Raw genomic sequence first — 26,316 nt, forward strand, 5'->3', positions numbered from 1 at the left:
CTGTCTGTGGTGTCTGTCTGTGGTGTCTGTCTGTGGTGTCTGTCTGTGGTGTCTGTCTGTCTGTGGTGTCTGTCTGTGGTGTCTGTCTGTGGTGTCTGTCTGTGGTGTCTGTCTGTGGTGTCTGTCTGTGGTGTCTGTCTGTGGTGTCTGTCTGTCTGTAGTGTCTGTCTGTCTGTAGTGTCTGTCTGTCTGTAGTGTCTGTCTGTCTGTAGTGTCTGTCTGTCTGTAGTGTCTGTCTGTAGTGTCTGTCTGTAGTGTCTGTCTGTAGTGTCTGTCTGTAGTGTCTGTCTGTCTGGTCACTATACCAGGGTTCTCTCCAGATCTGGTCACTATACCAGGGTTCTCCCCAGATCTGGTCACTATGCCAGGGTTCTCCCCAGATCTGGTCACTATGCCAGGGTTCTCCCCAGATCTGGTCACTATGCCAGGGTTCTCTCCAGATCTGGTCACTATGCCAGGGTTCTCTCCAGATCTGGTCACTATGCCAGGGTTCTCTCCAGATCTGGTCACTATGCCAGGGTTCTCCCCAGATCTGGTCACTATGCCAGGGTTCTCCCCAGATCTGGTCACTATGCCAGGGTTCTCCCCAGATCTGGTCACTATACCAGGGTTCTCTCCAGATCTGGTCACTATACCAGGGTTCTCCCCCAGATCTGGTCACTATGCCAGGGTTCTCTCCAGATCTGGTCACTATACCAGGGTTCTCCCCAGATCTGGCCACTATGCCAGGGTTCTCCCCAGATCTGGTCACTATACCAGGGTTCTCCCCAGATCTGGCCACTATGCCAGGGTTCTCCCTCAGATCTGGTCACTATACCAGGGTTCTCTCCAGATCTGGTCACTATGCCAGGGTTCTCCCCCAGATCTGGTCACTATGCCAGGGTTCTCTCCAGATCTGGTCACTATGCCACGGTTCTCTCCAGATCTGGTCACTATACCAGGGCTCTCTCCAGATCTGGTCACTATGTCAGGGTTCTCTCAAGATCTGGTCACTATGCCAGGGTTCTCCCTCAGATCTGGTCACTATACCAGGGTTCTCTCCAGATCTGGTCACTATACCAGGGTTCTCCCCAGATCTGGTCACTATACCAGGGTTCTCTCCAGATCTGGTCACTATGCCAGGGTTCTCTCCAGATCTGGTCACTATGCCACGGTTCTCTCCAGATCTGGTCACTATGCCAGGGTTCTCCCCCAGATCTGGTCACTATGCCAGGGTTCTCTCCAGATCTGGTCACTATGCCAGGGTTCTCTCCAGATCTGGTCACTATGCCAGGGTTCTCCCCCAGATCTGGTCACTATGCCACGGTTCTCTCCAGATCTGGTCACTATGCCAGGGTTCTCCCCCAGATCTGGTCACTATGCCAGGGTTCTCCCCAGATCTGGTCACTATACCAGGGTTCTCTCCAGATCTGGTCACTATGCCAGGGTTCTCCCCCAGATCTGGTCACTATACCAGGGTTCTCTCCAGATCTGGTCACTATACCAGGGTTCTCCCCAAATAAGAGGGGTGCTGTGTCGCCTTGTTGGCTTGGCTGTGCCACTATGTAAAGATTTCACAGCAAATTAAACTGATATTTAGTAATGAAAGTTACTCTCTTTGATCCTGTCGGGTACACCTTGGGGTCATGATAGTTTGATGTATTATAATAATTGATTAAGCATATGTTGTATTAATAGAAGGGGAGGGGTTATAAATTGCAGGGTCCTAGACTACAGATTAACTATACGTCTATGTATTATAAGGTTTCATCTTGTTCCACAGTTATTTTCTAGTCTCTTATGAAGAAACTGTCTGAGAGAGGTGCGACTGTGAGACAGAACTCTGCAGGGGAGTGGAAGAGATAAGAGACTAGTCAGACATTCCACTGTAAATCAACTTGGGGACATTTACTGCTGAGCCTTTAGATAACACTGAAACTCTCCTGGGATGCAAGTGTCCCTGCCTGTAGTGTCTGTCTGTCCCGCCTGTAGTGTCTGTCTGTCCCGCCTGTAGTGTCTGTCTGTCCCGCCTGTAGTGTCTGTCTGTCCCGCCTGTAGTGGGAGGCAAGTGTCCCCTGCCTGTCGTGTCTGTCTGTCCCGCCTGTCGTGGGAGGCAAGTGTCCCTGCCTGTCGTGTCTGTCTGTCCCGCCTGTCGTGTCTGTCTGTCCCTGCCTGTCGTGTCTGTCTGTCCCTGCCTGTCGTGGGAGGCAAGTGTCCCCTGCCTGTCGTGTCTGTCTGTCCCGCCTGTCGTGGGAGGCAAGTGTCCCCTGCCTGTCGTGTCTGTCTGTCCCGCCTGTCGTGGGAGGCAAGTGTCCCCTGCCTGTCGTGTCTGTCTGTCCCGCCTGTCGTGGGAGGCAAGTGTCCCTGCCTGTCGTGTCTGTCTGTCCCGCCTGTCGTGGGAGGCAAGTGTCCCCTGCCTGTCGTGTCTGTCTGTCCCGCCTGTCGTGGGAGGCAAGTGTCCCCTGCCTGTCGTGTCTGTCTGTCCCGCCTGTCGTGGGAGGCAAGTGTCCCCTGCCTGTCGTGTCTGTCTGTCCCGCCTGTCGTGGGAGGCAAGTGTCCCCTGCCTGTCGTGTCTGTCTGTCCCGCCTGTCGTGGGAGGCAAGTGTCCCCTGCCTGTCGTGTCTGTCTGTCCCGCCTGTCGTGGGAGGCAAGTGTCCCCTGCCTGTCGTGTCTGTCTGTCCCGCCTGTCGTGGGAGGCAAGTGTCCCCTGCCTGTCGTGTCTGTCTGTCCCGCCTGTCGTGGGAGGCAAGTGTCCCCTGCCTGTCGTGTCTGTCTGTCCCGCCTGTCGTGGGAGGCAAGTGTCCCCTGCCTGTCGTGTCTGTCTGTCCCGCCTGTCGTGTCTGTCTGTCCCTGCCTGTAGTGTCTGTCCCGCCTGTCGTGGGATGCAAGTGTCCCTGCCTGTCGTGTCTGTCTGTCCCACCTGTCGTGGGATGCAAGTGTCCCTGCCTGTAGTGTCTGTCTGTCCCGCCTGTCGTGGGATGCAAGTGTCCCTGCCTGTAGTGTCTGTCTGTCCCGCCTGTCGTGGGAGGCAAGTGTCCCTGCCTGTAGTGTCTGTCTGTCCCGCCTGTCGTGTGTGTCTGTCTGTCCCTGCCTGTAGTATCTGTCCCGCCTGTCGTGGGATGCAAGTGTCCCTGCCTGTCGTGTCTGTCTGTCCCACCTGTCGTGGGATGCAAGTGTCCCTGCCTGTAGTGTCTGTCTGTCCCGCCTGTCGTGGGATGCAAGTGTCCCTGCCTGTAGTGTCTGTCTGTCCCGCCTGTCGTGGGAGGCAAGTGTCCCTGCCTGTAGTGTCTGTCTGTCCCGCCTGTCGTGGGATGCAAGTGTCGCTGCCTGTTGTGTCTGTCTGTCCCGCCTGTCGTGGGATGCAAGTGTCCCTGCCTGTCGTGTCTGTCTGTCCCGCCTGTCGTGGGATGCAAGTGTCGCTGCCTGTTGTGTCTGTCTGTCCCGCCTGTCGTGGGATGCAAGTGTCCCTGCCTGTCGTGTCTGTCTGTCCCGCCTGTCGTGGGATGCAAGTGTCCCTGCCTGTAGTGTCTGTCTGTCCCGCCTGTCGTGGGATGCAAGTGTCCCTGCCTGTCGTGTCTGTCTGTCCCGCCTGTCGTGGGATGCAAGTGTCCCTGCCTGTCGTGTCTGTCCCGCCTGTCGTGGGATGCAAGTGTCCCTGCCTGTCGTGTCTGTCCCGCCTGTCGTGGGATGCAAGTGTCCCTGCCTGTCGTGTCTGTCTGTCCCGCCTGTCGTGCAAGTGTCGCTGCCTGTTGTGTCTGTCTGTCCCGCCTGTCGTGGGATGCAAGTGTCCCTGCCTGTCGTGTCTGTCCCGCCTGTCGTGGGATGCAAGTGTCCCTGCCTGTCGTGTCTGTCTGTCCCGCCTGTCGTGGGATGCAAGTGTCCCTGCCTGTCGTGTCTGTCCCGCCTGTCGTGGGATGCAAGTGTCCCTGCCTGTCGTGTCTGTCTGTCCCGCCTGTCGTGCAAGTGTCCCTGCCTGTCGTGTCTGTCTGTCCCGCCTGTCGTGGGATGCAAGTGTCCCCTGCCTGTCGTGTCTGTCTGTCCCGCCTGTCGTGGGATGCAAGTGTCCCCTGCCTGTAGTGTCTGTCTGTCCCGCCTGTCGTGGGATGCAAGTGTCCCTGCCTGTAGTGTCTGTCCCGCCTGTCGTGGGATGCAAGTGTCCCTGCCTGTCTGTCTGTCCCTGCCTGTCTGTCTGTCCCTGCCTGTCTGTCTGTCCCGCCTGTCGTGGGATGCAAGTGTCCCTGCCTGTAGTGTCTGTCCCGCCTGTCGTGGGATGCAAGTGTCCCTGCCTGTTGTGTCTGTCTGTCCCGCCTGTCGTGGGATGCAAGTGTCCCTGCCTGTAGTGTCTGTCCCGCCTGTCGTGGGATGCAAGTGTCCCTGCCTGTCGTGTCTGTCTGTCCCGCCTGTCGTGGGATGCAAGTGTCCCTGCCTGTAGTGTCTGTCTGTCCCGCCTGTCGTGGGATGCAAGTGTCCCTGCCTGTAGTGTCTGTCAGTCCCGCCTGTCGTGGGATGCAAGTGTCCCTGCCTGTAGTGTCTGTCTGTCCCGCCTGTCGTGGGATGCAAGTGTCCCTGCCTGTCGTGTCTGTCCCGCCTGTCGTGGGATGCAAGTGTCCCTGCCTGTAGTGTCTGTCCCGCCTGTCGTGGGATGCAAGTGTCCCTGCCTGTAGTGTCTGTCTGTCCCGCCTGTCGTGGGATGCAAGTGTTCCTGCCTGTCGTGTCTGTCCCGCCTGTCGTGGGATGCAAGTGTCCCTGCCTGTCGTGTCTGTCTGTCCTGCCTGTCGTGGGATGCAAGTGTCCCTGCCTGTCGTGTCTGTCTGTCCTGCCTGTCGTGGGATGCAAGTGTCCCTGCCTGTTGTGTCTGTCTGTCCCGCCTGTCGTGGGATGCAAGTGTCCCTGCCTGTCGTGTCTGTCTGTCCCGCCTGTCGAGGGATGCAAGTGTCCCCTGCCTGTTGTGTCTGTCTGTCCCGCCTGTCGTGGGATGCAAGTGTCCCTGCCTGTCGTGTCTGTCTGTCCCGCCTGTCGAGGGATGCAAGTGTCCCCTGCCTGTAGTGTCTGTCTGTCCCGCCTGTCGTGGGATGCAAGTGTCCCTGCCTGTAGTGTCTGTCCCGCCTGTCGTGGGATGCAAGTGTCCCTGCCTGTCTGTCTGTCCCTGCCTGTCGTGGGATGCAAGTGTCCCTGCCTGTCGTGTCTGTCCCGCCTGTCGTGGGATGCAAGTGGTCTTCAACCCTCCAGAGGAACCACCTGTTATTCTCATGCAGGTATTTCTCTCTCTTCTCACCCCCCCCACAGCGACAGAAGGAGAGGAAACGTGCAGGGAAAGATAAAGAGGCTGTAAGTATGTTTCTGTTCCACTTTCACTATACTGCACCCCACGAGTGGAGAGTCTTTCACTATACTGCACCCCACGAGTGGAGAGTCTTTCACTATATTTTACCCCACTAGTGGAGAGTCTTTCACTATACTGCACCCCGCTAGTGGAGAGTCTTTCACTATACTGCACCCCGCGAGTGGAGAGTCTTTCACTATACTGCACCCCGCGAGTGGAGAGTCTTTCACTATACTGCACCCCGCGAGTGGAGAGTCTTTCACTATACTGCACCCCGCGAGTGGAGAGTCTTTCACTATACTGCACCCCGCGAGTGGAGAGTCTTTCACTATACTGCACCCCGCGAGTGGAGAGTCTTTCACTATACTGCACCCCGCGAGTGGAGAGTCTTTCACTATACTGCACCCCGCGAGTGGAGAGTCTTTCACTATACTGCACCCCGCGAGTGGAGAGTCTTTCACTATACTGCACCCCGCGAGTGGAGAGTCTTTCACTATACTGCACCCCGCGAGTGGAGAGTCTTTCACTATACTGCACCCCGCGAGTGGAGAGTCTTTCACTATACTGCACCCCGCGAGTGGAGAGTCTTTCACTATACTGCACCCCGCGAGTGGAGAGTCTTTCACTATACTGCACCCCGCGAGTGGAGAGTCTTTCACTATACTGCACCCCGCGAGTGGAGAGTCTTTCACTATACTGCACCCCGCGAGTGGAGAGTCTTTCACTATACTGCGCCCCGAGAGTGGAGAGTCTTTCACTATACTGCGCCCCGCGAGTGGAGAGTCTTTCACTATACTGCGCCCCGCGAGTGGAGAGTCTTTCACTATACTGCGCCCCGCGAGTGGAGAGTCTTTCACTATACTGCGCCCCGCGAGTGGAGAGTCTTTCACTATACTGCGCCCCGCGAGTGGAGAGTCTTTCACTATACTGCGCCCCGCGAGTGGAGAGTCTTTCACTATACTGCGCCCCGCGAGTGGAGAGTCTTTCACTATACTGCGCCCCGCGAGTGGAGAGTCTTTCACTATACTGCGCCCCGCGAGTGGAGAGTCTTTCACTATACTGCGCCCCGCGAGTGGAGAGTCTTTCACTATACTGCGCCCCGCGAGTGGAGAGTCTTTCACTATACTGCGCCCCGCGAGTGGAGAGTCTTTCACTATACTGCGCCCCGCGAGTGGAGAGTCTTTCACTATACTGCGCCCCGCGAGTGGAGAGTCTTTCACTATACTGCGCCCCGCGAGTGGAGAGTCTTTCACTATACTGCGCCCCGCGAGTGGAGAGTCTTTCACTATACTGCGCCCCGCGAGTGGAGAGTCTTTCACTATACTGCGCCCCGCGAGTGGAGAGTCTTTCACTATACTGCGCCCCGCGAGTGGAGAGTCTTTCACTATACTGCGCCCCGCGAGTGGAGAGTCTTTCACTATACTGCGCCCCGCGAGTGGAGAGTCTTTCACTATACTGCGCCCCGCGAGTGGAGAGTCTTTCACTATACTGCGCCCCGCGAGTGGAGAGTCTTTCACTATACTGCGCCCCGCGAGTGGAGAGTCTTTCACTATACTGCGCCCCGCGAGTGGAGAGTCTTTCACTATACTGCGCCCCGCGAGTGGAGAGTCTTTCACTATACTGCGCCCCGCGAGTGGAGAGTCTTTCACTATACTGCGCCCCGCGAGTGGAGAGTCTTTCACTATACTGCGCCCCGCGAGTGGAGAGTCTTTCACTGGGGAAATGTATCGACAGGGCATTGGGAAAGTATTCAGATCCATTGACTTTTTGCACATATTTTTACATTACAACCTTTTTCTAAAATCGATTAAATAACATGTTTTCCTCATCAATCTACACACAGTACTCCATAATGACATCACAGTACTCCATAATGACATCACAGTACTCCATAATGACATCACAGTACTCCATAATGACATCACAGTACTCCATAATGACATCACAGTACTCCATAATGACATCACAGTACCCCATAATGACATCACAGTACCCCATAATGACATCACAATACCCCATAATGACCAGGCGAAAACAGCTTTTTAGACGTATTTTCAGTTGAAGTCGGAAGTTTACATACACTTAGGTTGGAGTCATTAAAACTCGTTTTTCAACCACTCCACACATTTCTTGTTAACAAACTATAGTTTTGGCAAGTCGGTTAGGACATCTACTTTGTGCATGACACAATTCATTTTTCCAAAAATTGTTTACAGACAGATTATTTCACTTATAATTGACTGCATCACAATTCCAGTGGGTCAGAAGTTTACATCCACTAAGTTGACTGTGCCTTTAAACAGCTTGGAAAATTCCAGAAAATTGTCATAGCTTTAGAAGCTTCTGATAGGCTAATTGACATAATTTGAGTCAATTGGAGGTGTACCTGTGGATGTATTTCAAGGCCTGCCTTCAAACTCAGTGCCTCTTTGCTTGACAACATGGGAAAATCAAAAGAAATCAGCCTCAGAAAAAAATTGTAGACCTCGACAAGTCTGGTTCATCCTTGGGAGCAATTTCCAAATGCCTGAAGGTATCACGTTCATCTGTACAAACAATAGTACACAAGTATAAACACCATGGGACCACGCAGTCGTCATACCACTCAGGAAGGAGATGCATTCTGTCTCCTAGAGAAGAACGTACTTTGGCGCGAGAAGTGCAAATCAATCCCAGAACAACAGCAAAGGACCTTGTGAAGATGCTGGAGGAAACAGGTACAAAAGTATCTATATTCACAGTAAAACAAGTCCTATATCGAAATAACCTGAAAAGCCGCTCAGCAAGGAAGAAGCCACTGCTCCAAACCCGGCATACAAAAGCCAGACTTCGGTTTGCAACTGCACATGGGGACAAATATTTTACTTTTTGGAGAAATGTCCTCTGGTCTGATGAAACAAAAATAGAACTGTTTGGCCATAATGACCATCGTTATGTTTGGAGGAAAAGGGGGGGGGGGGCTTGCAAGCCGAAGAACACCATCCCAACCGTGAAGCACGGGGGTGGCAGCATCATGTTGTGGGGGTGCTTTGCTGCAGGAGGGACTGGTGCACTTCACAAAATAGATGGCATCATGAGGAAGCAAAATTACTTGGCTATATTGAAGCAACATCTCAAGACATCAGTCAGGAAGTTAAAGCTTGGTCGCAAATGGGTCTTCCAAATGGACAATGACCCCAAGCATACTTCCAAAGTTTTGGCAAAATGGCTTAAGGACAACGAAGTCAATGTATTGGAGTGGCCATCACAAAGCCCTGACCTCAATCCTATAGAAAATTTGTGGGCAGAACTGAAAAGGCGTGTGCGAGCAAGGAGGCCTACAAACCTGACTCAGTTACACCAGCTCTGTCTGGAGGAATGGGCCAAAATTCACCCAACTTGTTGTGGGAAGCTTGTGGAAGGCTACCTGAAACGTTTGACCCAAATTAAACAATTTAAAGGCAATGCTACCAAATACTAATTGAGTATATGTAAACTTCTGACCCACTGGGAATGTGATGAAAGAAATAAAAGCTGAAATTAATAATTGTCTCTACTATTATTCCGACATTTCACATTCTTAAAATAAAGTGGTGATCCTACCTGACCTAAGACAGGGAATGTTTACTAGGATTAAATGTCAGGAATTGTGGAAAAACTGAGTTTAAATGTTTTTGGCTAAGGTGTATGTAAACTTCAGACTTCAACTGTTTTGATCTTATTTACATCAGTATTCAGACCTTTTGCTATGAGACTCAACATTGAGCTCAGGTGCATCCTGTTTCCATTGATCATCCTTGAGATGTTTCTACAACTTGATTGGAGTCCACTTGTGGTAAATTCAATTGATTGGACATGATTTGGAAAGGCACACACCTGTCTATATAAGGTTGTTGACAGGACATATCAGCGCATAAACCAAGCCGTGAGGTCGAAGGAGTTGTGGATTGTGTTGAGGCACAGATCTGGGGAAGGGTACCAGAGAAATGTCTGCACCATTTGAAAGGTCCCCAAGAAAACAGTGGCCTCCATCATTCTTAAATGGAAGAAGTTTGGAACCACCAAGACTCTTCCTAGAGCTGGTCGCCCGGCCAATCAGCTGTGACCATAAGGCTGTAATGTAACAACATGTGAAAAAAGTCAAGGGGTCTGAATACTTTCCGAATGCACCGGTAAGTTCATGTATTCCAAGTGGCAACCTATTCCTTATATAGTGCACTATAGGGCCCCGGCCAAAAGTAGTGCACTATAGGGCCCTGGCCAAAAGTAGTGCACTATAGGGCCCTGGCCAAAAGTAGTGCACTATAGGGCCCCGGCCAAAAGTAGTGCACTATAGGGCCCTGGCCAAAAGTAGTGCACTATAGGGCCCTGGCCAAAAGTAGTGCACTATAGGGCCTTTGCCAAAAGTAGTGCACTATAGGGCCCTGGCCAAAAGTAGTGCACTATAGGGCCCCGGCCAAAAGTAGTGCACTATAGGGCCCCGGCCAAAAGTAGTGCACTATTAGGGCCCTGGCCAAAAGTAGTGCACTATTAGGGCCCTGGCCAAAAGTAGTGCACTATTAGGGCCCTGGCCAAAAGTAGTGCACTATAGGGCCCCGGCCAAAAGTAGTGCACTATTAGGGCCCTGGCCAAAAGTAGTGCACTATACAGTAAATGTGGTGCTATTTGGCATGTTGCCCTGGTGTCTTGGATATGCGTTTGTACTCTGAACATATTTGCCTTTTTTATGCCTCCTAGGAGAACCGAGGGCCAGGGAGGTCCAGCCGCTCAGAGAATCAGGGAGGAGATTTAAACATTGAGAGAGAGCAGCAGGAGGAGGAGAAGGAGTTTACAGAGGAGGGCCTTGGTCCGGGACCTGGTGGTACTACAGCCTGCAGCAGGCAGCAGGAGGCGCACGATTCTCCTTTGGAGGAGACCTGTGGTAGCAGTAATGAGGACCAGGAGGACGTGAGAGACGAGGGATTAGCCAGGGAGCCAGAGGTTTGTTTTGGTTCCTTTAGCTTCTGTACGTGTCATTTTCATTCTACAGTGCACCCTGCTTATAGCGAAGGTAGCTCTAGTCCTAGAATCTATACAACGGCCTCCCCATTCAAGTCAATGGTGGCATAATGGGTCGACTGACAGCTTTATGGAGTGTCTTCTTGAGTTTACCAGTCAAATTGCCAGGCTAAGAGGTTCCAAGCCCTAATCAACTGTTTACAGTGATTCAATTGTCCTCCACGGATGTGATCACTGTAAGAGGAGTGTACTGTATTACTGGTGAAACTCATTAACACATGTTGTATCGCTCTGCTATGTCATTATCGCTCTGCTATGTCATTAACGCTCTGCTATGTCATTAACGCTCTGCTATGTCATTAACGCTCTGCTATGTCATTAACGCTCTGCTATGTCATTATCGCTCTGCTATGTCATTAACGCTCTGCTATGTCATTAACGCTCTGCTATGTCATTAACGCTCTGCTATGTCATTAATGCTCTGCTATGTCATTAACGCTCTGCTATGTCATTAACGCTCTGCTATGTCATTAACGCTCTGCTATGTCATTATCGCTCTACTATGTCATTAACGCATGTTGTATCGCTCTGCTATGTCATTAACGCTCTGCTATGTCATTAACGCTCTGCTATGTCATTAACGCTCTGCTATGTCATTAACGCTCTGCTATGTCATTAACGCTCTGCTATGTCATTATCGCTCTGCTATGTCATTAACGCTCTGCTATGTCATTAACGCTCTACTATGTCATTAACTCATGTTGTATCGCTCTGCTATGTCATTAACGCTCTGCTATGTCATTAACGCTCTGCTATGTCATTAACGCTCTGCTATGTCATTAACGCTCTGCTATGTCATTAACGCTCTGCTATGTCATTATCGCTCTACTATGTCATTAACGCATGTTGTATCGCTCTGCTATGTCATTAACGCTCTGCTATGTCATTAACGCTCTGCTATGTCATTAACGCTCTGCTATGTCATTAACGCTCTGCTATGTCATTAACGCTCTGCTATGTCATTAACGCTCTGCTATGTCATTAACGCTCTGCTATGTCATTAATGCTCTGCTATGTCATTAACGCTCTGCTATGTCATTAATGCTCTGCTATGTCATTGTCGCTCTACTATGTCATTAACTCATGTTGTATCGCTCTGCTATGTCATTAACGCTCTGCTATGTCATTAACGCTCTGCTATGTCATTAACGCTCTGCTATGTCATTATCGCTCTGCTATGTCATTAACGCTCTGCTATGTCATTAACGCTCTGCTATGTCATTAACGCTCTGCTATGTCATTAATGCTCTGCTATGTCATTAACGCTCTGCTATGTCATTAACGCTCTGCTATGTCATTAACGCTCTGCTATGTCATTATCGCTCTACTATGTCATTAACGCATGTTGTATCGCTCTGCTATGTCATTAACGCTCTGCTATGTCATTAACGCTCTGCTATGTCATTAACGCTCTGCTATGTCATTAACGCTCTGCTATGTCATTAACGCTCTGCTATGTCATTAACGCTCTGCTATGTCATTAACGCTCTGCTATGTCATTAACGCTCTGCTATGTCATTATCGCTCTGCTATGTCATTAACGCTCTACTATGTCATTAACTCATGTTGTATCGCTCTGCTATGTCATTAACGCTCTGCTATGTCATTAACGCTCTGCTATGTCATTAACGCTCTGCTATGTCATTAACGCTCTGCTATGTCATTATCGCTCTACTATGTCATTAACGCATGTTGTATCGCTCTGCTATGTCATTAACGCTCTGCTATGTCATTAACGCTCTGCTATGTCATTAACGCTCTGCTATGTCATTAACGCTCTGCTATGTCATTAACGCTCTGCTATGTCATTAACGCTCTGCTATGTCATTAACGCTCTGCTATGTCATTAACGCTCTGCTATGTCATTAACGCTCTGCTATGTCATTAATGCTCTGCTATGTCATTAACGCTCTGCTATGTCATTAATGCTCTGCTATGTCATTGTCGCTCTACAATGTCATTAACTCATGTTGTATCGCTCTGCTATGTCATTAATGCTCTGCTATGTCATTAATGCTCTGCTATGTCATTAAAGCTTTGCTATGTCATTATCGCATGTTGTAACGCTCTGATATGTCATCGCTCTATGTGCAAATGTGTACTAGTAATTTAACCTTTTATTTAAGAACAAACTCTAATTTACAATGATGGCCAAACCCGGCCAACGCTGGGCCAATTGAGCGTTGCCCAATGGGACTCCCAATCACGGCCGGCTGTAATACGGTCTGCAGTGAGGCCTCCAGCACTAAGATGCAGTGCCTTTGACTGCTGCGCCACTTGGCAGCCCTGTAATGTCAATTATTTACATTATTTACTGATTCGTGTAAAGAATGTCACTGGAAGGAAATAACCTGCTCATTCTGTATATTTGTAAAATGTATTTCTTTACAATTCTGTATAACTAATTTCACTTAGACAATTGCATCTAATAGTTCCATCAAATAGAAATCCAGTAATTTTTCCCTTAGCGCTGAAAGTTAGTGACAATTTTTTTGAACAGCTTCTGTCTACTCGCTTCTGTTTAGTGGATAACTGTTAGTTCCTCCATCTTGGATCTGTCCCCATACAGGAGTTGGATATGAGTAGCTGCTTCTAGTGTGTAGCTGCTCCTCCATCTTGGATCTGTCCCCATACAGGAGTTGGATATGAGTAGCTGCTTCTAGTGTGTAACTGCTCCTCCATCTTGGATCTGTCCCCATACAGGAGTTGGATATGAGTAGCTGCTTCTAGTGTGTAACTGCTCCTCCATCTTGGATCTGTCCCCATACAGGAGTTGGATATGAGTAGCTGCTTCTAGTGTGTAGCTGCTCCTCCATCTTGGATCTGTCCCCATACAGGAGTTGGATATGAGTAGCTGCTTCTAGTGTGTAACTGCTCCTCCATCTTGGATCTGTCCCCATACAGGAGTTGGATATGAGTAGCTGCTTCTAGTGTGTAACTGCTCCTCCATCTTGGATCTGTCCCATACAGGAGTTGGATATGAGTAGCTGCTTCTAGTGTGTAACTGCTCCTCCATCTTGGATCTGTCCCCATACAGGAGTTGGATATGAGTAGCTGCTTCTAGTGTGTAACTGCTCCTCCATCTTGGATCTGTCCCATACAGGAGTTATCTATGAGTAGCTGCTTCTAGTGTGTAACTGCTCCTCCATCTTGGATCTGTCCCCATACAGGAGTTATCTATGAGTAGCTGCTTCTAGTGTGTAACTGCTCCTCCATCTTGGATCTGTCCCATACAGGAGTTGGATATGAGTAGCTCCTTCTAGTGTGTAACTGCTCCTCCATCTTGGATCTGTCCCCATACAGGAGTTATCTATGAGTAGCTGCTTCTAGTGTGTAACTGCTCCTCCATCTTGGATCTGTCCCATACAGGAGTTGGATATGAGTAGCTGCTTCTAGTGTGTAACTGCTCCTCCATCTTGGATCTGTCCCATACAGGAGTTGGATATGAGTAGCTGCTTCTAGTGTGTAACTGCTCCTCCATCTTGGATCTGTCCCCATACAGGAGTTGGATATGAGTAGCTGCTTCTAGTGTGTAACTGCTCCTCCATCTTGGATCTGTCCCCATACAGGAGTTGGATATGAGTAGCTGCTTCTAGTGTGTAACTGCTCCTCCATCTTGGATCTGTCCCCATACAGGAGTTGGATATGAGTAGCTGCTTCTAGTGTGTAACTGCTCCTCCATCTTGGATCTGTCCCCATACAGGAGTTGGATATGAGTAGCTGCTTCTAGTGTGTAACTGCTCCTCCATCTTGGATCTGTCCCCATACAGGAGTTGGATATGAGTAGCTGCTTCTAGTGTGTAGCTGCTCCTCCATCTTGGATCTGTCCCCATACAGGAGTTATCTATGAGTAGCTGCTTCTAGTGTGTAGCTGCTCCTCCATCTTGGATCTGTCCCCATACAGGAGTTGGATATGAGTAGCTGCTTCTAGTGTGTAACTGCTCCTCCATCTTGGATCTGTCCCCATACAGGAGTTGGATATGAGTAGCTGCTTCTAGTGTGTAACTGCTCCTCCATCTTGGATCTGTCCCCATACAGGAGTTGGATATGAGTAGCTGCTTCTAGTGTGTAACTGCTCCTCCATCTTGGATCTGTCCCCATACAGGAGTTGGATATGAGTAGCTGCTTCTAGTGTGTAGCTGCTCCTCCATCTTGGATCTGTCCCCATACAGGAGTTGGATATGAGTAGCTGCTTCTAGTGTGTAACTGCTCCTCCATCTTGGATCTGTCCCCATACAGGAGTTGGATATGAGTAGCTGCTTCTAGTGTGTAACTGCTCCTCCATCTTGGATCTGTCCCATACAGGAGTTGGATATGAGTAGCTGCTTCTAGTGTGTAACTGCTCCTCCATCTTGGATCTGTCCCCATACAGGAGTTGGATATGAGTAGCTCCTTCTAGTGTGTAACTGCTCCTCCATCTTGGATCTGTCCCCATACAGGAGTTGGATATGAGTAGCTGCTTCTAGTGTGTAACTGCTCCTCCATCTTGGATCTGTCCCCATACAGGAGTTGGATATGAGTAGCTGCTTCTAGTGTGTAACTGCTCCTCCATCTTGGATCTGTCCCCATACAGGAGTTGGATATGAGTAGCTGCTTCTAGTGTGTAACTGCTCCTCCATCTTGGATCTGTCCCCATACAGGAGTTGGATATGAGTAGCTGCTTCTTGTGTGTAGCTGCTCCTCCATCTTGGATCTGTCCCCATACAGGAGTTGGATATGAGTAGCTGCTTCTAGTGTGTAACTGCTCCTCCATCTTGGATCTGTCCCATACAGGAGTTGGATATGAGTAGCTGCTTCTAGTGTGTAGCTGCTCCTCCATCTTGGATCTGTCCCCATACAGGAGTTGGATATGAGTAGCTCCTTCTTGTGTGTAGCTGCTCCTCCATCTTGGATCTGTCCCCATACAGGAGTTGGATATGAGTAGCTGCTTCTAGTGTGTAGCTGCTCCTCCATCTTGGATCTGTCCCCATACAGGAGTTGGATATGAGTAGCTGCTTCTAGTGTGTAACTGCTCCTCCATCTTGGATCTGTCCCCATACAGGAGTTGGATATGAGTAGCTGCTTCTAGTGTGTAACTGCTCCTCCATCTTGGATCTGTCCCCATACAGGAGTTGGATATGAGTAGCTGCTTCTAGTGTGTAACTGCTCCTCCATCTTGGATCTGTCCCCATACAGGAGTTGGATATGAGTAGCTGCTTCTAGTGTGTAGCTGCTCCTCCATCTTGGATCTGTCCCCATACAGGAGTTGGATATGAGTAGCTGCTTCTAGTGTGTAACTGCTCCTCCATCTTGGATCTGTCCCCATACAGGAGTTGGATATGAGTAGCTACTTCTAGTGTGTAACTGCTCCTCCATCTTGGATCTGTCCCCATACAGGAGTTGGATATGAGTAGCTGCTTCTAGTGTGTAACTGCTCCTCCATCTTGGATCTGTCCCCATACAGGAGTTGGATATGAGTAGCTGCTTCTAGTGTGTAACTGCTCCTCCATCTTGGATCTGTCCCCATACAGGAGTTGGATATGAGTAGCTGCTTCTAGTGTGTAGCTGCTCCTCCATCTTGGATCTGTCCCCATACAGGAGTTGGATATGAGTAGCTGCTTCTAGTGTGTAACTGCTCCTCCATCTTGGATCTGTCCCCATACAGGAGTTGGATATGAGTAGCTGCTTCTAGTGTGTAACTGCTCCTCCATCTTGGATCTGTCCCCATACAGGAGTTGGTTATGAGTAGCTGCTTCTAGTGTGTAACTGCTCCTCCATCTTGGATCTGTCCCCATACAGGAGTTATCTATGAGTAGCTGCTTCTAGTGTGTAACTGCTCCTCCATCTTGGATCTGTCCCATACAGGAGTTGGATATGAGTAGCTGCTTCTAGTGTGTAACTGCTCCTCCATCTTGGATCTGTCCCCATACAGGAGTTGGTTATGAGTAGCTCCTTCTAGTGTGTAACTGCTCCTCCATCTTGGATCTGTCCCCATACAGGAGTTGGATATGAGTAGCTGCTTCTAGTGTGTAACTGCTCCTCCATCTTGGATCTGTCCCCATACAGGAGTTGGTTATGAGTAGCTCCTTCTAGTGTGTAACTGCTCCTCCATCTTGGATCTGTCCCCATACAGGAGTTGGATATGAGTAGCTGCTTCTAGTGTGTAACTGCTCCTCCATCTTGGATCTGTCCCCATACAGGAGTTGGATATGAGTAGCTGCTTCTAGTGTGTAGCTGCTCCTCCATCTTGGATCTGTCCCCATACAGGAGTTGGATATGAGTAGCTGCTTCTAGTGTGTAACTGCTCCTCCATCTTGGATCTGTCCCCATACAGGAGTTGGTTATGAGTAGCTCCTTCTAGTGTGTAACTGCTCCTCCATCTTGGATCTGTCCCCATACAGGAGTTGGATATGAGTAGCTGCTTCTAGTGTGTAACTGCTCCTCCATCTTGGATCTGTCCCCATACAGGAGTTGGATATGAGTAGCTCCTTCTAGTGTGTAACTGCTCCTCCATCTTGGATCTGTCCCCATACAGGAGTTGGATATGAGTAGCTGCTTCTAGTGTGTAACTGCTCCTCCATCTTGGATCTGTCCCCATACAGGAGTTGGATATGAGTAGCTGCTTCTAGTGTGTAACTGCTCCTCCATCTTGGATCTGTCCCCATACAGGAGTTGGTTATGAGTAGCTGCTTCATCTCTACGGCTGCTTGTATTGCTAAACGACAACTAGAGCAGAACCCCAAACCAGAGAAGAAAATGATTATCCAGGAGCCAGTTGTGGAACGGCAGCAGGAGAAGGAACGGCAGCAGGAGAAGGAACGGCAGCAGGAGAAGGAACGGCAGCAGGAGAAGGAACGGCAGCAGGAGAAGGAACAGCAGCAGGAGAAGGAACGGCAGCAGGAGAAGGAACGGCAGCAGGAGAAGGAACGGCAGGAGGTTATAGTCAGGAAAAAGGAGGTGATTTTGAAAAAGAAATAAAACTTTCTGATTATGTTGATTATGCATGTCCTACGTCTGTTTAGTACGGTCGGTCTGTAGTGTGACGCCGTAGACCTCCTGCACTGTGACGTACTAACTGACACCTATGCGTCCCATTTAGAAAAAGGCGGAGGCCAATGTTGACGATATTCTTAAAAGAAGCACAGAGCTCGCCCGTAAGTCCTAACTCGCATTCACGTCAGTAATATCAAATCACAAACGTGTGTGTCCCAAATGCCAAGCTGTACCCTATACAGTGCACCAGGGCCCATAGGGCTTAGCTCAAAAGTAATGCACTTTTATAGGGATTAGGGCCATTTGGGACACATCCAACCTCTTACTGATCTGAAACATCAAAGCACTTCGGTGGCTCATGTCCCGTAGTGTAAACTACAAGTGTCAGGCTTTAAGTCTCTCTCTCCTCTCCCCAGTCATAGGAAACCAGTTCGCAGCCTGTGGCCAGTTGGAAATGGCAGTCAAGTATTTCACTGACGCTATTAAACACAATCCTACAGAATTTAAGTGAGTATAAAAGGCAATGACACTCGGTTGGCACTCGGCTTATGTATGATATGAGTAAATTACTGTGATCTGCATCCATAATGGCTCCCTGTTCCCTGTCTAGTGCACAACTCTATGCTGAAATGGTTCCCTGTCTAGTGCACAACTCTATGCTGAAATGGTTCCCTGTCTAGTGCACAACTCTATGCTGAAATGGCTCCCTGTCTAGTGCACAACTCTATGCTGAAATGGCACCCTGTTCCCTGTCTAGTGCACAACTCTATGCTGAAATGGTTCCCTGTCTAGTGCACAACTCTATGCTGAAATGGCTCCCTGTCTAGTGCACAACTCTATGCTGAAATGGCTCCCTGTCTAGTGCACAACTCTATGCTGAAATGGTTCCCTGTCTAGTGCACAAGTCTATGCTGAAATGGTTTCCTGTCTAGTGCACAACTCTATGCTGAAATGGCTCCCTGTTTCCTGTCTAGTGCACAACTCTATGCTGAAATGGCTCCCTGTTTCCTGTCTAGTGCACAACTCTATTCTGAAATGGTTTCCTGTCTAGTGCACAACTCTATGCTGAAATGGTTTCCTGTCTAGTGCACAAGTCTATGCTGAAATGGTTTCCTGTCTAGTGCACAACACTATGCTGAAATGGTTCCCTGTCTAGTGCACAACTCTATGCTGAAATGCCTCCCTGTTCCCTGTCTAGTGCACAACTCTATGCTGAAATTGGTTCCCTGTCTAGTGCACAACTCTATGCTGAAATGCCTCCCTGTTCCCTGTCTAGTGCACAACTAGACATCCCCATCTACCAGCGCTCACATCCCCCCCTACCAGCGCTCACATCCCCCTCTACCAGCGCTCACATCCCCCCCTACCAGCGCTCACATCCCCCCCTACCAGCGCTCACATCCCCCTCTACCAGCGCTCACATCCCCCCTACCAGCGCTCACATCCCCCATACCAGCGCTCACATCCCCCCCTACCAGCGCTCACATCCCCCTCTACCAGCGCTCACATCCCCCTCTACCAGCGCTCACATCCCCCTCTACCAGCGCTCACATCCCCCCCTACCAGCGCTCACATCCCCCTCTACCAGCGCTCACATCCCCCCCTACCAGCGCTCGCATCCCCCCCTACCAGCGCTCACATCCCCCTCTACCAGCGCTCACATCCCCCTCTACCAGCGCTCACATCCCCCTCTACCAGCGCTCACATCCCCCCCTACCAGCGCTCACATCCCCCTCTACCAGCGCTCACATCCCCCCTACCAGCGCTCACATCCCCCCCTACCAGCGCTCACATCCCCCCCTACCAGCGCTCGCATCCCCCCCTACCAGCGCTCACATCCCCCTCTACCAGCGCTCACATCCAGCGCTCGCATCCCCCCCTACCAGCGCTCACATCCCCCCCTACCAGCGCTCATATCCAGCGCTCACATCCCCCCCTACCAGCGCTCACATCCAGCGCTCGCATCCCCCCCTACCAGCGCTCACTCCTGCTTCTCCGTCGGCTCTTCCTGCTCATCTGTTCCTCCATCAGTTTTTAAGATATAATTTGGCATTGATATCAAACGGGAGTAAGTCCCTGATGAGTCATCTGTTAAAACGCAGCGGGAGCAAAGTTGATACATTGTATAATTTCATCGCCTGTTGGAACCGAAAGCACGTGCCAGTCTGCGTGTTTTGCTGTCATGCAATCTCTGAGTGGCAGAAGTGGAAAATTGTGCACAGCTCGGCAACAGGCGTGCTCGCAGCTCGGCAACAGGCGTGCTCGCAGCTCGGCAACAGGCGTGCTCGCAGCTCGGCAACAGGCGTGCTCGCAGCTCGGCAACAGGCGTGCTCGCAGCTCGGCAACAGGCGTGCTCGCAGCTCGGCAACAGGCGTGCTCGCAGCTCGGCAACAGGCGTGCTCGCAGCTCGGCAACAGGCGTGCTCGCAGCTCGGCAACAGGCGTGCTCGCAGCTCGGCAACAGGCGTGCTCGCAGCTCGGCAACAGGCGTGCTCGCAGCTCGGCAACAGGCGTGCTCGCAGCTCGGCAACAGGCGTGCTCGCAGCTCGGCAACAGGCGTGCTCGCAGCTCGGCAACAGGCGTGCTCGCAGCTCGGCAACAGGCGTGCTCGCAGCTCGGCAACAGGCGTGCTCGCAGCTCGGCAACAGGCGTGCTCGCAGCTCGGCAACAGGCGTGCTCGCAGCTCGGCAACAGGCGTGCTCGCAGCTGTACGACACAGAAAACGGCTCCAACCAATTACCTTTCATTTTTCGCGCTGATTTGCATTTGATATAATTTCACAAACCATGTCGAGGGCAGTTTTAAAGGGATTCTGGGCCGCTAATGATTGGTTTGATAACAAACACCGTTGTTCTGTCATGTGACCTACCTAGCTAGCTAGCTAACAACCTGGTCATTTGACAGCGGCCCACGGCCCTCCATTTGTACGTCGGCGGGGTCAATTTCCCAAAACAATTATTATTGTTAGAATAGTGGAATATAACACAAGGTGCCATTTTGAAATGTGGTTGAGCATTAGGAGTTTTTCTCTGTCAGTCGCCATCTAGGTTTCTCCATTCGGCGACTGAATTTCCTGCGAATATTCCAAAATCGGCATAAAAACAATATGCACATTTTCCAACAAATTGACTTAAGAATACAATTATGTGCGTGTTGACGTAGTACACATTAAAATACCTTTTGCGATATATATACTGTATATATATATATACAGTACCAGTCAAAAGTTTGGACACCTACACATTCCAAGGTTTTTCTTCATTTTTACTATTTTCTACATTGTAGAATAATATTGAAGACATCACAACTATGAAATAACACATATGGAATCATGTAGTAACCAAAAAATGTGTTAAAACAAAATATATCAAAATATATTTTTGTGTCTTCAAAGTAGCCACCATTTGCCTTGATGACAGCTTTGCACACTCGTGGCATTCTCTCAACCAGCTTCACCTGGAATGCTTTTCCAACAGTCAGAAGGAGTTCCTACAGGAGTTCCCCTTAAGAGGGAAGACATTTTAACAAGGCACACCTGTTAATTTAAATGCATTCCAGGTGACTACCTCATGTAGCTAGTTGAGAGAATGCCAAGAGTGTGCAAAGCTGTCATCAAGGCAAAGGGTGGCTACTTTGAAGAACTCAAATATAAAATATATTGTAATTTGTTTAACACTTTTTTTTGGTTACTACATGATTTCATATGTGTTATTTCATAGTTCTGATGTCTTCATTATTATTCTACAATGTAGAAAATAGTCAAAATAAAGAAAAACCCTGGAATGTGTAGGTGTCCAAACTTTTGACTGGTACTGAATAAAATAAAGAAGTTAAATGGATTGCATTTTCAACTCTACTGGTGGTTTTGCCACAAAAAAATGTAGCTTTATATAGCGAATGTGCCGACTTTTGGCACGAGTGCTGTACAGTGCTGGTTACCTGCATGATGAGATTTATTATGGATAATGGCGAGATCAAACTGCAGTCAAGCATCGATCATCATTTCAACAGAATAATACCCTCAATTTTTTACTTATTTCACTTGTCAAGTCGGTTAAGAACAAATTATTATTTACAATGACGGCCAAACCCGGACGATGCTGGGCCAATTGTGCGCCGCCCTATGGGACTCCCAATTTACGGCTGGTTGTGATACACTCCTGGAATCGAACCAGGGTCTGTAGTGACGCCTCTAGCACTGAGATGCAGTGCCTTAGACCGCTGCGCCATTCGGTAGCCCAAAATATTTATTGGTAAGAGTATCTAGCTCATCACCGTGCACTTTCACCACCCTGGGAAGTTCATCACTTTATTTTCTTATGCAGTCTAAAAAAACGGCGTGGTTTCCTGAGTCGTAGCGGGAGGACCTCAAACCATATCATCGGGTGACTCCCAAGTTTACTTCGATACAATGGTTATAATTTCTCACATTAACTTGACCGATACAAAAACGATCCTCGTCTAGCGCATTTAGTTTCCAACAGTCCTGTCGTGACATTTTCTGTCCCACATGTACTTTACTGGCATAGAAAGGTTATATTGAAACCTGACTGTCATTGAGCCCATGTCAGCTAACGTTTTTTATATTGGTGAATAAAGGCCAGGCTCTGACTACACCGACGCCGACCCACGAGCCATTGCTTGTCCTCTACCCACATCAAAGTTACCCATCTCTGGTCTAGGCTATATAGGCACACATTTGGATGGAGCAGGAAAAATGACTGCTACTCAAAAAGATGTGCTTCAAAGGTCGGGTTCACAGAGGCCCGACGTAAACCAAAATATCACGTATTTTTCTGTTTCTCCTTACATTATGTTGGGTGCATCATTTAAAAAAAAGTTAGGATCTGTGTGTGTTTGGGAGATAGCGGTGTGTGTTTGGGAGATAGCGGGGTGTGTTTGGGAGATAGCGGGGTGTGTTTGGGAGATAGCGGGTGTGTTTGGGAGATAGCGGGGTGTGTTTGGGAGATAGCGGGGTGTGTTTGGGACATAGCGGGGTGTGTTTGGGAGATAGCGGGGTGTGTTTGGGACATAGCGGGGTGTGTTTGGGACATAGCGGGGTGTGTTTGGGAGATAGCGGGGTGTGTTTGGGAGATAGCGGGGTGTGTTTGGGAGATAGCGGGTGTGTTTGGGAGATAGCGGGGTGCGTTTGGGAGATAGCGGGGTGCGTTTGGGAGATAGCGGGGTGCGTTTGGGAGATAGCGGGGTGCGTTTGGGAGATAGCGGGGTGCGTTTGGGAGATAGCGGCGTGCGTTTGGGAGATAGCGGCGTGCGTTTGGGAGATAGCGGCGTGCGTTTGGGAGATAGCGGGGTGTGCGTTTAACTGAAAATGAAAGATGGGTTTCCCCCCCATACTACTAGACTTCAGATCATCATGTATATTCCTGCGGCCAGATCACTGCCTTTACAAACATCAAATCAGCCATCTGATGCACTTTTATTCCATGTGTTATGTTGAGTGGTGTGAATATCGCTAGGCTAACAGGGCGCTAGGCGAACAGGGCGCTAGGCGAACAGGGCGCTAGGCGAACAGGGCGCTAGGCTAACAGGGCGCTAGGCTAACAGGGCGCTAGGCTAACAGGGCGCTAGGCTAACAGGGCGCTAGGCTAACAGGGCGCTAGGCTAACAGGGCGCTAGGCTAACAGGGCGCTAGGCTAACAGGGCGCTAGGCTAACAGGGCGCTAGGCTAACAGGGCGCTAGGCTAACAGGGCGCTAGGCTAACAGGGCGCTAGGCTAACAGGGCGCTAGGCTAACAGGGCGCTAGGCTAACAGGGCGCTAGGCTAACAGGGCGCTAGGCTAACAGGGCGCTAGGCTAACAGGGCGCTAGGCTAACAGGGCGCTAGGCTAACAGGGCGCTAGGCTAACAGGGCGCTAGGCTAACAGGGCGCTAGGCTAACAGGGCGCTAGGCTAACAGGGCGCTAGGCTAACAGGGCGCTAGGCTACTCTTGACGTTTTCTGAACACAGCCCTGATGTCCTGTTGTAGGCTGTTTGGGAACCGGTCCTTTTGTTATGAGAAGATGCAGCAGTATGATCGGGCCTTGAGTGATGCCAATCTGGCCCTGTCCATGGAGCCTGGTTGGATTAAAGGACTATACAGGAAGGGGAAGGCTCTGTCTGGACTCAAGGTACACAACATTATTATAATGATAATAATACTTTATGCAATTCAACTTCAGGATTTTATTTCCTCTCTTTGTGTAATGTTTGTCAATCTCACTATGCTGCCTCCCTCTCTCTGTCCACCCTCTCTCTCTCTGTCCACCCTCCCTCTCTCTCTGTCCACCCTCTCTCTCTCTCTGTCCACCCTCTCTCTCTCTCTGTCCACCCTCTCTCTCTCTGTCCACCCTCTCTCTCTCTGTCCACCCTCCCTCTCTCTGTCCACCCTCCCTCTCTCTGTCCACCTTCTCTCTGTCCACCCTCTCTCTCTCTGTCCACCCTCCCTCTCTCTGTCCACCCTCCCTCTCTCTGTCCACCCTCTCTCTCTCTCTGTCCACCCTCTCTCTCTCTCTGTCCACCCTCTCTCTCTCTCTGTCCACCCTCTCTCTCTCTGTCCACCCTCTCTCTCTCTGTCCACCCTCTCTCTCTCTGTCCACCCTCTCTCTCTCTGTCCACCCTCTCTCTCTCTGTCCACCCTCTCTCTCTCTGTCCACCCTCTCTCTCTCTGTCCACCCTCTCTCTCTCTGTCCACCCTCTCTCTCTCTGTCCACCCTCTCTCTCTCTCTGTCCACCCTCTCTCTCTCTCTGTCCACCCTCTCTCTCTCTCTGTCCACCCTCTCTCTCTCTCTGTCCACCCTCTCTCTCTCTCTGTCCACCCTCTCTCTCTCTCTGTCCACCCTCTCTCTCTCTCTGTCCACCCTCTCTCTCTCTCTGTCCACCCTCTCTCTCTCTCTGTCCACCCTCTCTCTCTCTCTGTCCACCCTCTCTCTCTCTCTGTCCACCCTCTCTCTCTCTCTGTCCACCCTCTCTCTCTCTCTGTCCAGAGGTACTTTGAGGCATGCCAGACCTATAAGGAGGTATTAAAGCAGGACAGTTTGTGTTCAGATGCTGCTCAGGAGTTGGTGCAGGTTCAGATCATGATGCTGATGGTATGTACGGAAGCCTCTTTTAATATAACATATATTATAATATTACTACATGTTCTACGTAGGTAGAAAGAAAATCTATATCTCGTTTCACCTACATTACAATTATTACGTTTATTTGAAAAGGGCCAGCGTACATCAAAACATATAGTACCAGTCCAAAGTTTGGACTATAAATTTAAATTAAATTATTATAATTTTTTTCTACATTTGTTGAATAATAGTGAAGTCATCACAACTATGAAATAACACATATGGAATCATGTAGTAACCAAAAAAATAAATATATTTTAGATTCTTGAAGGTAGCCACCCTTTATCAAACTGAAAGTTGATGGAACCACATCTCCCTAACATTTCTCTTTGCTCCTTTCCTCTTAAACTGGCTTTTTCCAAAATTGTTTACATTTTTTCTGTTTTTTTGTTGCCTCAATTAAAAGTTTCCTTTTGATAAATGTTCTTAACTGTGAACCTTCATTCATTCTGTCAACATCAAAACAATCAAACTTTATTAGTCACGTGTTTAGCAGATGTTACTGTGGGTGTCGCGAAATGCTTGTGTTTCTAGCTCCAACAGTGCAGTAATATCTAACAATTTCACAATACACACACATCTAAAGTAATGGAATGGAATTTAGAATATATAAATATTTGGGTGTGCAATGTCAGAGCGACAGACTAAGATACAGTAGGATAGAATACATTATATACATATGAAATGAGTAATGCAAAATATGTAAACATTATTAAAGTGACTAGTGTTCCAATTTATTAAAGTGGTGATGCGTTGGGCAGACCACACCACCCTCTGGAGAGCCCTGTGGTTGCGGGCGGTGCAGTTGCCGTACCAGAATGTGATACAGCCCAACAGGATGCTCTCAATTATGCATCTGTAAAAGTTTGTCAGGGTTTTAGGTGCCAAGCCAAAATTCTTCAGCCTCCTGAGGTTGAAGAAGCGCTGTTACGCCTCCTTCACCACACTGTCTGTGTGGGTGGACGATTTCAGATTGTCCGTGATGTGTACGCCGAGGAACTTGACGTTTTCCACCTGCACTGCGTTCTCGTCGATGAGGATAGGGGGGGTGCTCCCTCTGCTGTTTCCTGAAGTCCTGGTTCCAGTTGTTTCTCAGCCCTCTGAATTCATTCGGTCAACATCTATTCCAGTTTATAATGCTTTCTGTTGTGCAGCATCTCTTCCATTACCTGCCCATAGGGTGTCATTAAATAAGATTCATATAATATCTTCGGTCTCTCTCTTTCCACCTGCATAGATGTGTGTGTGCACGCTTGTGTACCTACTTAGTTGACTAATGAATGACTGCACCGCCTGCAACCGCAGGGCTCTCCAGAGAGTGGTGCGGTCTGCCCAACACATAACCGTATTATAACTTCTCTCTCTAAGGTGCTGATTTGAATGTGTGATGTTTTTCTTATCCTAGGAAATGGGATTTACGCGTGAGCAGAGCTCTGATGCGCTGATTGCCCATGGAGACTTTGAGAAGGCGCTTAATGTCCTGTCTGGTATTGAAGGTAAACATTTTACATTTACATTTAAGTCATTTAGCAGACGCTCTTATCCAGAGCGACTTACAAATTGGAAAGTTCATACATATTCATCCTGGTCCCCCCGTGGGAATTGAACCCACAACCCTGGCGTTGCAAGCGCCATGCTCTACCAACTGAGCCACACGGGACCAGACACCGAGAGTACTGAGAGTAAACAACGAGACTAGTCCCACATCAGTTTGTGCTGTCTTGCCAATATGCTAAGTGACAATGCGACGGCACAAACCGATCTGTGAATCAGGCTACTGTTAATGTCCCCCAATTTATAAAGATAACACGTTTTGAATATCTGGTATTATAACCTCTCTCTCTCTGTGTGTGTGTGTCTCTCGGTGTCTCTGTGTGTGTCTCTGTC

The 26,316-nt window shown here is 49.4% G+C and overlaps 1 protein-coding gene across 2 annotated transcripts in view; it reads left to right on the forward strand.

Annotated features, from left to right (window-relative positions):
• si:dkey-33c12.4 (uncharacterized protein LOC560112 homolog) overlaps nucleotides 1-26,316 on the forward strand; it is a 68,723-nt gene that overhangs the window by 14,858 nt on the left and 27,549 nt on the right. For both annotated transcript variants that reach the window (XM_055911087.1, XM_055911088.1), the window contains exons 6-13: nucleotides 5,266-5,307; nucleotides 10,019-10,261; nucleotides 16,988-17,275; nucleotides 17,418-17,472; nucleotides 17,728-17,818; nucleotides 23,298-23,439; nucleotides 24,295-24,399; nucleotides 25,835-25,925. In XM_055911087.1, the coding sequence (XP_055767062.1) occupies nucleotides 5,266-5,307; nucleotides 10,019-10,261; nucleotides 16,988-17,275; nucleotides 17,418-17,472; nucleotides 17,728-17,818; nucleotides 23,298-23,439; nucleotides 24,295-24,399; nucleotides 25,835-25,925 (1,057 nt within the window). The remainder of the gene's footprint in view (nucleotides 1-5,265; nucleotides 5,308-10,018; nucleotides 10,262-16,987; nucleotides 17,276-17,417; nucleotides 17,473-17,727; nucleotides 17,819-23,297; nucleotides 23,440-24,294; nucleotides 24,400-25,834; nucleotides 25,926-26,316) is intronic.

This window comes from Salvelinus fontinalis, unplaced genomic scaffold (assembly GCF_029448725.1).
Source record: "Salvelinus fontinalis isolate EN_2023a unplaced genomic scaffold, ASM2944872v1 scaffold_0045, whole genome shotgun sequence".
Classification (NCBI taxonomy): Eukaryota; Metazoa; Chordata; class Actinopteri; order Salmoniformes; family Salmonidae; genus Salvelinus; species Salvelinus fontinalis.